At 49.0% G+C, this 15370-nt stretch overlaps 1 protein-coding gene and 1 long non-coding RNA gene across 11 annotated transcripts in view; one reads left to right on the top strand and one right to left on the bottom strand.

Annotated features, from left to right (window-relative positions):
- PNPLA4 (patatin like phospholipase domain containing 4) overlaps nt 1-13640 on the bottom strand; it is a 30745-nt gene extending 17105 nt beyond the window's left edge. The window contains exons 1-4 of one of the 6 annotated variants that reach the window (XM_053891892.1): nt 13363-13631; nt 11694-11878; nt 7726-7820; nt 7423-7558 (exon numbers count right to left, since the gene is read on the bottom strand). In XM_053891892.1, the coding sequence (XP_053747867.1) occupies nt 7423-7558; nt 7726-7820; nt 11694-11878; nt 13363-13534 (588 nt within the window). In that variant the 5' untranslated portion in view covers nt 13535-13631. Of the gene's footprint in view, nt 1-7422; nt 7559-7725; nt 7821-11693; nt 11879-12534; nt 12646-12938; nt 13059-13271 lie in introns of those variants that run through there. The other 5 variants (XM_053891891.1, XM_053891894.1, XM_019417784.2 and 2 more) reach the window with 5 other exon arrangements.
- LOC109248269 (uncharacterized) overlaps nt 13154-15370 on the top strand; it is a 411435-nt gene continuing 409218 nt past the window's right edge. For 3 of the 5 annotated variants that reach the window (XR_008418362.1, XR_008418364.1, XR_008418361.1), the window contains exon 1: nt 13695-14709. This is a non-coding gene — a long non-coding RNA (uncharacterized LOC109248269). Of the gene's footprint in view, nt 13228-13694; nt 14710-15370 lie in introns of those variants that run through there. The other 2 variants (XR_008418363.1, XR_008418365.1) reach the window with 2 other exon arrangements.

Consider the following 15370-nt stretch of genomic DNA (forward strand, 5'->3'; position numbering starts at 1 on the left):
TCGCTAAGCGTGCAGCAACACGAGACTTCAGCACGATAGAGAGAGAGGGTGGTTCTTCCCAAGCGGGGCACGGTTCTGCACGAAAGCCTTCCTGGGACTATCGATCCAGGAGCATTCACTTGGGTCAAATGACCAGCTCAGACTACCTGTGTCCACCGGTTTTACAACGTGAAGAATTCAGCACTTGGTCCTAATGCACACAAGTGGCCACCACCAGCACGCCATGGCACAGTTAACTTCACAATCATGTCTGCTCAGCTGAGGAAGTAACCTAGGACTTTCTTAGAAACAAAGGATTTACCTCCCTCGTCACACTTTGCTGAAGGCTGATATTAAGATGTGCTTGGATTTCCTGGCTGCATGTTTCCTTGTGAAGAAAGATAGCCCAGAATTCCCGGGATAATGTGTAATGGGACCCGCTAGTAAAGGAATGGCTAAGGACCTATGGCACACGGGACAAGAGCCTGGAGAGCAAGGGCCCCTGAGTTGGTAAGTGCCCCCACACACGACTGCAGCTGATCTGCATAGCAATTTGTGGGGTAGGTGGGAATGTGCATTCCAACTGACAGAGAAGCTAAGGCACTGAGAAGTCAGTGGTCCCACCCACACTCCACCGAAGACGAGGGCTAGGCTTTCCATCACCAAGGTACCAAATGCCTTTGCAGAAACTGACCTCAACTTGGTGTTGATCTCCTCAACACACCCAGCCCACAGAAATGATCAGTGGAGTTCATCCTCCAAGGATACATTTTTATCTGCCCCCACAATTCATCCCCAAAAAGGGTGTGGCACCCCAAATGGATGTCCCTGGTTGATGAGAACAAGGGAGGTGTTTGGGGGAGGGGGCCCCTCGGGGCTCTGGTTTCACTGAATAAAGGGATCCTCCCTCTGGGGCTCATCTCCTACTTGCCTGGTAGCACAGTTCACAAGTGCCTCCCTGTCTCTGCTCAGTCACTACTAGGGGGAGGGGCATACTCAGCACCAATGAGTTCTGCACAAAATAACACCTGCAGACCACAGGTGTGACTTATAGTGGTATACAAACAATGGGGGAAAACCCCAACATGGAGTGTCTTAGTCAACTCTGGCTGCTGTACAAAATACCATAAATTGGGGGACTTCTAAACAATACACATTTATCACAGTTCTGGGGAGCACAAAGTCCAAGAACAGGGCACCAGCAGGTCTGGGGTCTGGTGAGAGCCCACTTCCTGGTTCATGGACAGCCATCTTCTCACTGTGTCCTCATGTGGCCGAAGGGGCCAGGGTGCTCTTTGGGGTCACTTTATGAGGGCACTGTTCTCATTCACGAGGATTCTGCCCTCATAACCTAATCACCCCCCAAAGGCCCCACCTGCTAATATCATCTCATGGGAGTTAGGTTCAACGTAAATTGTGGTGACAGAAACATTCAAGACCTAGCATTTCACCCCTGCCTCCCCCAAATTCATGTCCTTCCTGCATGCGAAATATATTCATCCCCTCCCCGTGCCCAAAAAAGTTTTAAGTTGCTCTAGCATCCACTCCAAAGTTTAAAGCTCAAAGCCTCACGCAAATAGCATCTAACTCAACTCTGGGTGGGACCTGAAGTACCGTTCATCCTGAGGCAATCTGCTGTCCAGCTGGGAACCTATTAGATCAGTCAGGTTATGCGTTTCCCAAATATGCAGTGAGAAGGCACAGCAGAGAAGGTCCCCTTCCAAAGGGAGAAATAAGGCAAGAAGAAGCATTCAGAGCAAGTCTGAAACCCAAGGGGGGTTTCAGTGCCACTAGACTTGAAGGCTGGAGGGTAGTCCTCCGTGGCTTGATGTTGTGCCTTACGAGCCCATGGGGGCAGGGTCCTGCCCCTGAAGCTTTGCTGGGCAGGGCTTGGGCCCCACCTCTGTGCTGGATCTGTGCCTCAGTCTCCCGCCAGAGGCTCCCCGGGGCTGGAACCCTCTGCCCACTGCGCTCTGTCTGGGATCTCCATGGTGGGCCCTCTCCCATGGCTCTAAGGCAGGGAGGACTGGCCTGTGAGAGGTGAGGGTGCGTCTACACTTGCCCTTATTCTCTGGGCTTCTCATGAGAGGGGCAGGCCTCCTGTGACCTCTCTGAGATGCCTCAGGGGTCATACTTCTGTTGTCTTGGGACAATAGTCCTGGCTTCTCTTTATAAGGCTGACAACAGCCTCATCAGATGACTGGTTTAGCCACCTCTTCCAGTTCTGTTCCCAAGAGGCTGTCATTCTTTTCAATAAGGACAGGCTGAGAAAGTCCCAAAGTTTTAAGTTCTACCTTGCCTTTGATAAGCAATTCCATCTTTAAGTCATTTCTCTCTTCTTGCATTTTATATAAGCAGTCAAGAGAAACCAGACCGCTCCTTCAACGCTCTGCTTAGAATGAGGACTCATCAAGTATTCATTTTCATCACTTCCAAGTTCAACCTTCCAGAAAACGCTGGGACAAGAACACAGTTCAGGCAGGTTCTTTGCTCCCTCATAGCAAGGAGGGCCTTGCTCCTACAGCGTTTGAGGACATGTCCTTGTTTCTTTCCGAGACCTCATCAGAATGGCTGTGCCACGCACAGTCCTACCGATTCTGTCTCCAGGCCCTTAGGGATTCATCACGAATATGGCGGCTCTCTCTCCAGCTCTCCTCGTTCTTTTCCGCGTCCTCTTCAGGATCACCTCTAAAGGTCCATTCATGGCAACGGGGGCTCTTTCTAGCATGTACCTCTAGTGTCCCCCAGCCTCTGTCTGCTACCCGGTTCCGAAGCTGCTTCCGAATGTGTAGATATGTGTTACGGAAGCGCCCCACTTTCCTGTGTTGGTCCATTTGGGAGCTACAGACCGGGTAGCTTACAGACAACAGACATCGATTTCTCACATTTCTGGTGGCCGGGACGTCCAAGATCAAGGTGGAGTCAGTGCCTGCTGACAGCCTGCTTCTTGCTGTGTTCTCACGAGGCAGGGAGCATGACCTAGCTGTGCAGGCTCTCTTTTATCAGGGCACTGATCCCCCAGGTGGGAGGGTTCTACCTTCATCACCTGTTCACCTCCCAAAGGTCCACCTCCTGGCACTATCACGTCAGGGATTCAGCATTCACTGTCTGAACTGGAGTAGGGGGGGGGGGCTACAAACATTCAGACCACAGCACTGAGTTAAATCACTGTGGACATAAGATGCAGAACACTATGGAAATCCAACGCTAAGGGAATCTTTGGACCACATAACTGGTTAACGGAGGTTCGCAGAAAATAATCTATCAGCACAGATATCAAATCAAAGAGTAATCTTTTATGCAACTAAATGCAGAGTTAACCAATGAAAGTTAAGTATGAGTCATCGCACAAAAGCAAATTTATAAAACGAAGCTAATGGTAAAGAGGTGTAAAATTAAATGCCAAAAGGTGGCAAAACTGGGTAGTAATGCATTTCCTGAGATGTTATAGATTTAGGTTAGCACACTGTGCGTGAACGCAGATGATAAGTAAGAAAAGCAATATGTAAGCAAAGGTGAATTGTACTCCCCAGAAAGAAAGCGGTGACACTTCAAATTTGACAACAGACTCATACGGACATGTTAACCGGTCACGTGTGTGGCTGAGTGCCTTATTTGTTGAACATTTACTGAATTTTGGCTTTAACCAACATGCACGCAGGGCTTTACTGCTGAAACAGCCTTTTCCATGCTTCATTCCATGTGCTGTCCATGGTGACACAGATTGACTTCTCACCTCCATTCCACGGTTGGACAAACTGAGGCTCCAACATAATTAGCCCCAGAGGACACTGCCAGGAAATGGCAGACCGGGGTAGAAACACTGGGAGATGCACATAAAACATGCAATACTCCAGGTGGGCCTGTGTGCGCCCACGCGGGCACACTTTTACACAGGCACCCGCTCCGTAATGAGAACTGGCAGTCAGCTGGTGGATAATAAGGAGCCCAGCATTAACAACAACAACAACAAACACAAAAAAAGCCCTAGTTGGTGAGGGAATAAATAGTTAATGATAAAATGGGTGGGAGATGCAACATGGTAGGGTGTCTGGGGGGGCTCAGTCGGGTAAGCGTGCAACTCTTACTTCAGCTCAGGTCGTGATCTCATGCTTTGTAGGATCAAGCCCCTCATCGGGCTCTGTGCTGACAGCACGGAGCCTGCTTGGCATCCCTCTCCCTCTCTCCCTGCCTCTGTCTCTCTCACAATAAGTAAATAAACTTAAAAACCCAGGAAGCAAACCCAAGGCTGTGTTCAGACCCAGCTATACAAGGCCCCCAGGAGACCAGCTGTGCACCGTGGGGCTGGTTCCCCTCCTGGCTTTGGGAGGCCTCGCGGCTCCCTGTCTCCCCGTCTCCCCGTGAGGGAAGTGGAAAAGCTGTCTCTGAGCTTCCTTCTCTCCTTCCCCGCGGCTCTACGTGGTCAGAAGGGCCACCCTGCACGTGGCACTTCTCAGAGCATTCCACCACTGGCCTCTTTGCTACCCAGACCACGTGAGCTGGTCACGTCCCCACCCAGAAGGGAGCGGGCTTTCTTCCCCCTCCCCGAGTCTTCTCCTCTCCTCGTGTAGTCTCTGCCGGTCCTACTCCGGAACCAAATGCTTCCCAAGTATTCCAGGCACGGATATCAGACATTTCACAGTCACTGTCTACCATCAAGGAAATATCTATCCTTCCTATTTTCCGTTCTGAAAAAGGTTAGAGCATTCAGCTAAACATTTAAAATGCTTCTCGTAGAACCTAGGATAAATGTTAATTATTCAATTATTCTCCTTACAAGATGTAACACATTTGTGTCAACTATTTCTCTTCTGTTCAATGAACTCAAGTAATTACACCAATTCTCTGAATAGTTATTATCCAAAACAAAGGAAATGGAAAAAAAAAATCATGTTTACTTACTGCAATAGTTGCTGTTGCTACTGTAACAAATTACCACAAACTGAGAGGCTTAAAATAACACAAATCCGTCCTCATGCTGTCGAGTGATCGGCATCTCTCCTGGAGCTAAAAGTGAGCTGGGACTGGCCCGCACTCCTTCTGGGAGGCTGCAGGGGGAGTGTTCCCTGCTCATTCACATACTGGCAGAGTTCTGTTGCATAGGCTGCTGGACAGGAGTCCCCTTGTGCCTTGCTGGCTGTTGGAGGGGAGCGGCCACAGCGCCCTCTATGTGTGTGCTCTATTTCCAAGAGGGCTCTAAGGCTCAGAACGAGCAATGGTGCCTGGCATCCGGGAAAGATCTCCATCTGTAAGGACTCACAGACTTAGTTTGGATCCCCCCAGATAATCTGGGATCATCTCCCCGTTTCTAGATCTTTACCTCAATTGTATTTATAAGATTCTTTTTGCCACGTGAGGTGACACATTCACAAGTGCTGGAGATTAGAGTGTGGACATCTTTGGGGGCCATTATTCAGCCAAACACACTGCCACATAAAAGGAATTGAGAGACAGGGCGCTTGGGTGGCCGAGTCGGTTAAGCGTCTGACTCTTGATTTTGGCTTAGGTCATGATCTCGTGGTTGGTGAGTTCGAGCCCCGTGTCAGGCTCTGCCTGCTTGGGATTCTCTCTCTCCCCTCTCTGTCCTTCTCCCGCTTGCACTCTCTCTCTCTCTCAAAATAAGTAAACTTAAGAAAATTAAAAAAAAAAAAAAAGAAGTAATTCAGAGGAGGATAATCTTATCCACCATATGATAATCTACACGTAATCACGTAGAATGTTGGAGACCTGGGCTGTATTCCCAGCAGGGCCACTGACCAGCTAAGTTATTTTGTTTTTAAATTTTTTTTTAATGTTTATTTATTTTTGAGAGAGAGACAGAGTGCGAGCAGCGGAGGGGCAGAGAGAGAGGGAGACTCATAATCCAAAGCAGGCTCCAGGCTCTGAGCTGTCAGTACAGAGCCCAACGTGGGGCTCGAACTCGGGAACGACAAGATCATGACCTGAGGCGAAGTCGGAAGCTTAACTGAATGAGCCACCCCGGTGCCCCAGCTAAGTTATTTTGTAAAGGTCACTCTACATGGAGGATCCAGACTCTTTGTTCTTTCATCGTAAACGAGGCCACTGTGACAGATGCCCCTGCGGTTCGTTTACGTATTCATGCGTAGTCACTCACTGAGCCGTGCCAGGTGCCGGGACTATGAGAGCGGAGAAAACAGAGCAGCTCTTGGCCACGCAGAGCTTACATTCTAGTGGAGAGAGACCGACGGTAAAAATGAAGTCATAAAGCAGGAAAATCCGCAGCGGGTGAACAGGGATAAAGAAGGTAGGACGGGAGACAGGAAACACCAGGGCTCCGCCAGTGAGGACAGGGTAGGCAAAGGACAGATGCAATGAGGAGGAAGTGACTGGAATGAAGTCCACCTGTTTCATGACACAGCGACTGCGGTCCTGCTCCCGTGCAAACCAGAAGAGGTCTTCTAACACACTGACAGCCTCCTGTATCTGTACTGGCATCAGCACATTGTGACAATTCACGTGTGCACTGACCAGTTTCTCCCTTTATACTTTGCAAGGCTCTGTGAGATTATAGAAAAATGTCTTTTTCTAAGATAGAAAGACTATTCATTTATAAGCGAGAGACTAGCACAGTCAGCACAGCAAGTAAAAATATTCTAATCTATTAAGTCACAAAGTAATTTCGCTTGTCAGTTCAACATTTCATTAGGTATTTCAAATTATATCATTCACACAGTAAAACTCGAACAGTATGATTCGATAGTAAAAATCAATGCATTTATCATGTAATTCAGGCGGAACTTTTTTTACCAGTCGCTCCAAATCCATTGCCCACTGCTGTAACCAAACACACATCCTCTATCATGTCATCCAGAGCTGGCCATGATTCCCACAAAGGGGGAAGGAAAGGAAAAAAACTGCCCAGCTTCTGCAAGAAAAGTGCACTCTTTCCAATTTACAAATATTTGATGTATTACCTTAGCAAGCACACTGTTATTTGCAACTTTAGCCAAAGTATTTCCCGGACATAATAAATCCACCAGTGAGCAACTTTCAAATGCGTTTGCATAGAAAAGCATGAAAACAAAATGGGAGAATCCAATGGGACAGGACACTGAAAAGCCAAGAGACCTGGGGTCCAGAGGGCATTCCCGCTGGCAGGTCATGCAAACTCTATCCCTTTCTCCTCCTTGACAGAAGAGTAAAAGGGCAGTAATCACATCTGTCTTCCCTGTCTTCCCTACCAGCTACGTCATTTCAAGGTACTGAGTACACCCACCCTGCTCAGCTGCACCCAAGTGACGCTGTGTGACACCCGGGGACACTGGCCAATCGATCCCCAAACACATGATTTGTTGAGTGCGCATCATGTATCAGGTGTGATGTGAAACCTGGATCCACAGAACGTGGCGATGCTCACTGCTGGGAGAAGTATTTAAATCAGTACTCGCCGAACGCCTCAAACGTGAGATGCGGCTGTGTTACCTTAATAAGGTCCTCCCTGGAGGAAAACTTTGAGACCAGGTAATTTTGTCTGGTTTTCGTGTTGGTGATAGATACGTGCAGTCGGTTGTGGGCCAGCTCATGAGCATTGGCAGGGAGAATCAAGTCCATTCCGCTTCTAAAGAAGAAAAAGTGACTCGTGTCACTCACCTTGAATTATTGAACGCCTTGTAAATATTTTCGAAGGGAGGATTCTGTGCTGAGCCTGCCACGGTTTACACAGAGTGTCCTCGACACTGCGTCTTCACAGGCTTTGGGGGAAATGTTCTATACACAGAGGTATACCTCAATCGGGCCATGAAATCATAGCCGGGTGTTAGTGCCCCAAAAGACTGCCTTCGGATTTCTTCGGCAAACTTGTAGGTAAACTCATTACATTCCTGGAAAAGAAAATGAATAGGTAACCCTGTGATTTCCAAGTGACAATAACGACAACACATTCCTTCTTTTTCCAGAATGCTGTGGCCATCACACAAGGAACCCTGGACCCTACACCCTGTAAACCCAACCCTTAGAGTTTGGGGGGCCCCTTTCCTTCACAGGTACATGAATCCCCATTTGACCTGGCCCTCACCCATCGTTCTTAGTCCCCAGGCAGGCTCTGTGTTTTCCAAAATCCCATCTTTTTGTTTTTTGCTTTCCCCCCTTCTTTTCTTTTCAAACGAGTTCAAATGGCTTCAGCCACATCTGGGGAATCCTTGAAGTCTCAATTCTGATGCTCATTTAGGACCCATTCTGCTACACGTTTTTCCAACACAACTGACCTCCTCTCCCATCCCAACTCTATGGCCTCTGGAACAGTCTGACTGTGACAGTACTGATTATAAATGATACCGTGAACGACCGAGAGGGGAGTCATGGTCACTGCCGTTTGTCTTTCGAGTCGAGTCTCGGGCATTGGTATTTGTTTGTAACAGTCTCTGAGGGGCGTGGAGTTGGGGAGCGGGGTGCGTCTAATGTGCTGGTATCCACGGATGCAGTGTCTGTCAGCTCATGCTCACATAACCCTGCAAGATGGATATAATCACCCCACTTGACAGGTAAGAAGACTGAGGCTTGGAAAGATTAAGCTTCCTTCTCAATTTTTCAGCAAAAATCCTCCAGAGTCGGATTTGAAACCAGGTCTTTCCTTTATTAATTCATACATTAAGCAACCTAGATGGGGTCCGAGGCACTGGGACTCAGCCGGAACGAGATACAGAGATCCCTTGCCCTCATGAGACATAGCGGTGCCTCAGTGTGTGGGGCCCAGAGCACTGTGAGAGCGCCGTGAAGGCGGGAGAAGCAGAATGAAGCCTCTCATCCCCAAAGACGTCCACATTCTGGTCCCTGCACTGTGTGCATGTTTCCTCACGGAGCAAAGCAATCTTGCGGATGTGGTTAAAGGTTTTGAGACGGGACCTTATCCCGGATTGCCTAGGTGAGGCCAGTATAATCACAAGGATCCCTGTAAGTGAAAGAGGCTGTCAGGAGTATCAGCCTTAGAGAGATCTGAAGGTGCCGTCCTTAAGGTGAAAGAGCGAGGGAGGGGCTGTGACCCCAGAGATGCAGGCTGCTTCTAGAAACCGTAAAAGGCAAGGAAACCGATTCTCTTCTGGAGCCTCCCGAGGGAGCGCGGCCCTGCTGACAATCTGATTTTGTCCAGCGAGACCTTTCCAGAATTATGACCTCCGGAACTCGAAGGGAATAAATGTGTGCTGTTTTAAGCCACTAAAACATTTTATCGTAGCAGCAAGAAGAAAAGTAATACAGTGAGCGTTAACCAGAGCCTCCCACAGCGTGTGACATGTGTAGGAGCTGGACAGGAGATGGGAATAGATGGGGAAGACAGAGACATCTGTGAGCACAGGCCAGCAAGGGACACTGACCTGAAGGTCATCATCAGTGAGCCGTGTGAGGACTAAGTCACCTGGGGCCTTGGGAAGCATGCTTAGAAATCTGGATCCTATGCTGAGTCAAAAGAGAGCCGGGAGTGGCGGGCGGGTGGGTGGGGGGAAGGTCGAGGGAATAAGAGAATCAGAGTTGTGTTTGGGTAAAATCAGCAGAAGTGCTGTGAGGTGGGTGGTCTGTCGGCAGTGGGAGTGGACGCGGGCCGCCGTCAGGAAGCCGCCTCGAGAGACGGCCCCCCAAGTGTGTGCTCCTTCCACTAAGCTGGACGGCCCACCACTAAGCTGGACGGCCCACCTAACCTCCTTTCTTATGTTAATTTTAGTTACACACACCCCTGATCACAATGGAAACTTATTAAGGAATGGACTTTGTGTGCTAACACTGTGCCTGGCAAACTGTGAGGGCTGAGGAAAGGCTTGAAGCACTGAGCTCTTACATATCAACATCTAAATTTGCCTGCCGCCTAAAATACACCCAGCATCAGGTGCTCCTCTTAATTATACATGCATACGCTCTGAACTGGATTAATTACTCACATATTTGTCACAACACCACACAGCTCGAGGAACCGTCAGCAAGAGCTGAGCTAACACGGATGTGACTAAAGTACAAAACAGTGTGCTAAAAAACTCAAAGCGACCCTACAGGTGGCGTATTTCAAGTGTTGAAGAGAAATAAAATAACCTTAAACCACATGGCTGAAAATTTATGTTGAAAAAGGAGAAATGCGGATGCTCTAGGTTAATACAGAGAATCATTCTCCACCTTCCAGTGTGAACACCCAGTAAGTCCTACCCCTTTACCAACCTACCAACCAACCCAATCACAGCAACACAACTAGACGGTAAGATGGGTTTCCAATTCATTGAAAAAACATAGAACAGGTAATCTAGCTTCAATATGATATCACATCTCGAATCCAGATAAAACATCAATATCTGATCACAGAATTTCAGTTAAGTGCCAGTATTATGGCAGAATTTCCAAATCACATTAATTCTAAATCACACTTAATACATTTTTCTTAATGTTTATTTTTGAGAGAGAGCGAGAGAGAGTGAGCAGGGGAGGTGCAGAGAGAGAGAGGGACACAGAGGGTTCAAAGCAGGCTCTGCGTGGACAGCACAGAGCCCGACACGGGGCTCAAACTCATGAACCGTGAGCTCATGACCTGAGCTGAAGTTGGACACTGAACAGACTGAGCCACCCCGGACCCCACAATTAAAACATTTCAAACTCTGAGGATTCAAAATCAAGCCTACTCAATTTCATAGCTGGGGGTTTGCCCCACCTACAGAAAAGACGGCACCAGGGAGGAGGAAACAATCTCTTAGTAGACCCCTGCCTCAAAAAGTTCTGGAATAGAACTACTTTGCAATCCAAACCATAGGATTCTGCCAACTTAGGGGGTTTTCACACCTTAGTTATATGTTCACTGCCTTCAGGTTCTCATTCTGTGCCATGTATACAGTTTTCCATCACCTTCCTCGTTACCAATAAAGCAACCATATAAAGACGGGAAGACAAGAAGCGTATTTCCAAATGGCCTCATATCCAGCTTCTGTTCCATAAGAAGCTTGTCATCGATTTGAGAACAAGATTTTGGGTGTTTAAAATTTTGTAGTTTTGAAATTTTAAATGTGACTTAAATTTATTCTTGTGCATGAATGTGTTAATTATTATTTGATTACTGCTTAAAGCCACTAGAGTATGTAAGGAAGGAATGAATGTGATATTCTCTACCTACAAAGACCGCTCTCACAGTCAGCAGATGCATGATTGCTGTCCAGAAGCAGAAAACACATTTTTACCACATAGAATGCCTTAAGTGAAATGCCTAATGGAAGCTTATTTTCATTACTTCTGGATAAATCGCTTGAAATTCATGGTGTCTGACTGAGAATGAAAAACAAATAAAACCCCTGTATCATTCCACTTAATAGAAATTATTGGCCCACGTTTTCATTTATACAACTGTTTGTCAATAGGAGCGAACAAAGCGTTATCGGCCACATGCTCAGGGCCTTGAAAACAGGCCCTGTGTTCTCATGATCAGATAAAACAAATATTGTTTGCTTGAAAGAAACCGAGCTGGAATCTTAAGACTAAATACTCAAGAGTAAAAAAAAAAAAAAAAAAAAAGGCATTTTGTTTCCTTGTCTCACTGTCACCCCAAATAATCCTTCCCGGAATCTAGAGCACAGATCCCTAATAATTAAATTTTTAAAGAAAAGTCTTAACCTTTTCTGTTACCCAGGCAAAGGATTATTTCTCTGTAGTTAACTTAGCACAGCTAACGTTCATCTCTGTGGTTCGGTCTTAATTTCCTGACGAGGAACACAGCCTAGTTACCACTTAATTACCTCTATTCTTTCTGGTGCTGTTAATAGGACGGTAGCAACCAAGGATCCCGCAGAAGCCCCTGCAAAGGCCTTGACATCCTTCAGGAGCTTTCGGCCATGTCTGTAAAGTGCCGATGCTGCCCCCAAGTGGTAAATGCCCAGAAACCCGCATGCTGCAAAGGACAGGTTGATGTGCTTCATTCGAGCTGTGAAATTGACGAAACAAAAGACAAAAATGCTGTAAATCGGTATAGCTTATTCCACATGGCTTGAGTCTTAGGATAGTCATCATTCCAAGGCTTTCTTTAAATATATAATTCTCTGTGCTAAGCACAGTATTTTCAATTAAAGTCTAATTAAATACTCAAAATTTTCAGGAGAACTTTTCCCCCTTTCCCCTTGACTCAATATAGTTTTATTAATTAAAAAAATGACAACATTCCATATTTATTCATCACATATATTATGCAATGTACAAGTACTCGGCAAGAAACGTCAAATTACAACCGGCAAGGCTTTTTTTTTTTTTTTTTTTTTTGACCTTTGTACTTTTGAGACAGGGCTGCTATAGTGAAAGGTAAAATCGGCATATACTAGCAAATTCCTAAGGGTGCATGTGTTCTTTGCAAATGCATCACTACATTTCAAAAGTCCCCCTTCCCATTGCCCCACATTTCCACTGCAAGCATCCATATATTCAAAACAGAACAAAACCAAAAAAATACTGATTCCCACGACTATTCCATAAGGCAATGAGCGATTATTCATTAATGCCATACATTTTCATCACCAAGTTTCTCAAGACAAACTAAGGTCATGACTGGCAAGGGCAACTGAAGGCTCCAAGATATGTGAAGCGCACCCGTTCCTTGATTGCTTGTGATAAAGTGAACGATAGAAGTGTTCCGTGAAGGCTCAGTGCACCTGGCCTCACCACGTGGATGAAATCAAGCAGCCACAACGCTGCTCACCTGGAGGACTCCCATTCTGCACCCCTCCCCCCCCCCACGACTCCGGGGCCTTCGAATGAGGCACCTGGCCTGGGCCTCGAATTTAGGAACCTGAGACCACCCTTGTGGGCGGGAGGAGGCTCAGCCCAACCGCAGTCGAGCCCCAGGGTGCTTCTGTCTGCTGCCAGGGGGCGGTGGCGTGGGGATCGCCGTCCCACCAGACGGGGTTCTGGGGCCCAGCTCCGACCCACCCACCCGGAGGAGCGACCTCCAGAGCCTGGAGCCCGCCCCGCGCCCGCCTTGAGCTCCGCCCTACCAATGCAGGCCTGAGGCACTTCCATGTTGAGCGGCCCCCTTAACCGGAAGGCGGGCCTGGCCGTCACTCAACAAGGCCCCGCCCATCAGGGCTGGCCCACGCTCGCGGCGCGCCTGCCCAGGAAGGTCTCGTGAAGGGGTCGGGGCGGAGCTACGCGGGCGGCGCTGAAGCCGTCAGGCTGACGCAGGTCTCCCCCCGCCTCCCCCGGCCCCGCCCACGCTATTTAAACCACTGGACTCAACATGGCGGCGCGCACTCGGACGCTTGACCCGGGCGTCCCCGGACGCGGGTAAGCGGCGACACTTTCGTCCCCAGTCCTGCTGTCTCCCATACCTAGCGATGCGTTGTAGTCCCTCTGCACTTTTTAGCCGACCCCCTCGCTTGCGAGCTCACTGACCCTGAACGACCCTCAGTCGCTACGCACCGGAAGTGCTTGGCCCTCTTCGCGGCTGTCCCCCGGAAGTGGTTTTCCCCCTTTTCTCCCCCTTCCCCTTTAGGGGCGGTCCTGCTGGCCCAAAGGGCGGGGTCCACGGGCGGCGTTGTGGCCGGCCGCCTGGCTGCTCTTCAGCGCCCCTCTCTACTTGTTCTGCAGGCATTGCTGGAAAGGCCGGACTGTGGCTTGGGGCAGCGTGCACAGCCTCAGGCTCCTTAGGCTTTGTGACCTTGCGCGGGTTGCCTCACCCCCGGGAACTTCTCCGCTGACAAACCTGCAAAGTGGGATGCTGACGTGCAAGCTGGTGCTAAACCGTAAAGCTGGTGCTAAACCGTAAAGCTCGTGCCCCTCGCGCACGGGCCTTCAGTATATGGCCTCTGTTTCGCTTGCTGGCTCCGGATAGACTTGAGACCTGGTGGCCAAGCCGCTGGCATCCCCTGCGAGCCAGCTTCTGTCTAATCTGAGAATAAGCGAGGCTGGAATTCCTGGTGGAAGGTTCTCCAGGTTCCCTTTGTCGAAGGACAGATTTACCCTGACCGCAGCTACTATAGGAGAATCTGAAACATGTGCCAGTGTCTTGGCCCGAAAGTGAAGGGTGGGGTGGGGGGGGGCTCCCCAAATGGCCTTCACGTTGGGCTTTTTCTTCCTCCGGCACTGGGGATGCCAGGACCTGAGCCCACAGCGCTAACTGTAAGCCAGAGCCCCGGATGTGATGAGTGCGCAGATTTTGGTGTTCGTGCTCCTAAATAGCCTTCTGAGAGCGAGCGGGGGTCCTGAAGACACCCTAATGTCTAAGCCTAGTGCGACTCCGTTAGGTGAGGAGGTTTTCACTGCCCTTAGAGTTTCGGGAAGGTGAAGTGTACGTCGAGGAAATCGGGGAGGACGAGCTCTCCCTTCTTTCTTCCTTGCACCGCCCCGTGAGCGTGGTGGAGGGTGGTTCTGCCAGGAGAGCATCCTCCAGGAAGCGTCCTAGGAACGAAGGCTCCTGGGCCTCCTATCGGGTGTCCTGAAGCAGCATCTGCCTTTTAAGAGCCCCCTGCTCCCCCTTGCCCCCATTGCTATGCACCCTGAAGCTTGTGAAACCCTGGTGTAGCTGGTGGGGTGATCTGGCTCCAGGTGACGTGGTGGCATTGCCAGTTCCCGGAGAGACAAAGTCCCCAGAGCCAGAGGCTGGGGCGGTGGTGAGACTGCAACTCTTCCCTGTGTGTGAGCACTGTCGGCAGGCTGATTCAGAGCGTGCTGAAAACTTGGTCACTGGGCAGCCTGGATGAGCAGCATGACCACGGGAGCCTTCGCTTAAAGGAAACCTGAGATCCCACGCTGTTACCACACCTGCTGGTGAGTGAGATTCCTCGCCATTTAAGTGTCATGGCAAAAGCGTTCCAAAAGTTGCACAATTTAATTCTTACCGTTTTAGTGCTCGCTTCGGCAGGACATATACTAATTCTTACCGTTTTTTGTTTTTTTTTTAATTTATTTTTTTAACGTTTATTTATTTTTGAGACAGAGACAGAGCATGAACAGGGGAGGGGCAAAGAGAGAGGGAGACACAGAATTGGAAGCAGGCTCCAGGCTCTGAGCCATCAGCCCAGAGCCCGACGCGGGGCTCGAACTCGCGGACCGCGAGATCGTGACCTGAGCTGAAGTGGGACGCCCAACCGACTGAGCCACCCAGGCGCCCCTAATTCTTACCGTTTTAAACTGTCTTAAAAACTAGTCTCCTTTTTCTCTTCTACCCCATGGCATATTCTCATGCAGCTGATTCGAATAGCTCAGCAATCATGGGCGCCTGGGGGGCTCAGTTGGTTAAGTGTCCGACGCTTGCTGTGGCTCAGGTTTTGATCTCATGTTTCGTGAGCTCAAGCCCTGCATTGGGCTCTGTGCTGACAGTGTGCAGCCTGCTTGGGATTCTCTCTCTCTCTCTCTCTCTCTCTCTGTCTCTCTCTCTCTCAATAAATAAACTTAAAAAAAAAATTCAGCTCCCCAAGGTAAGGAACAA

Source organism: Panthera pardus, unplaced genomic scaffold (assembly GCF_024362965.1).
Source record: "Panthera pardus isolate Hobbes unplaced genomic scaffold, ASM2436296v1 HiC_scaffold_27, whole genome shotgun sequence".
Lineage (NCBI taxonomy): Eukaryota > Metazoa > Chordata > Mammalia > Carnivora > Felidae > Panthera > Panthera pardus.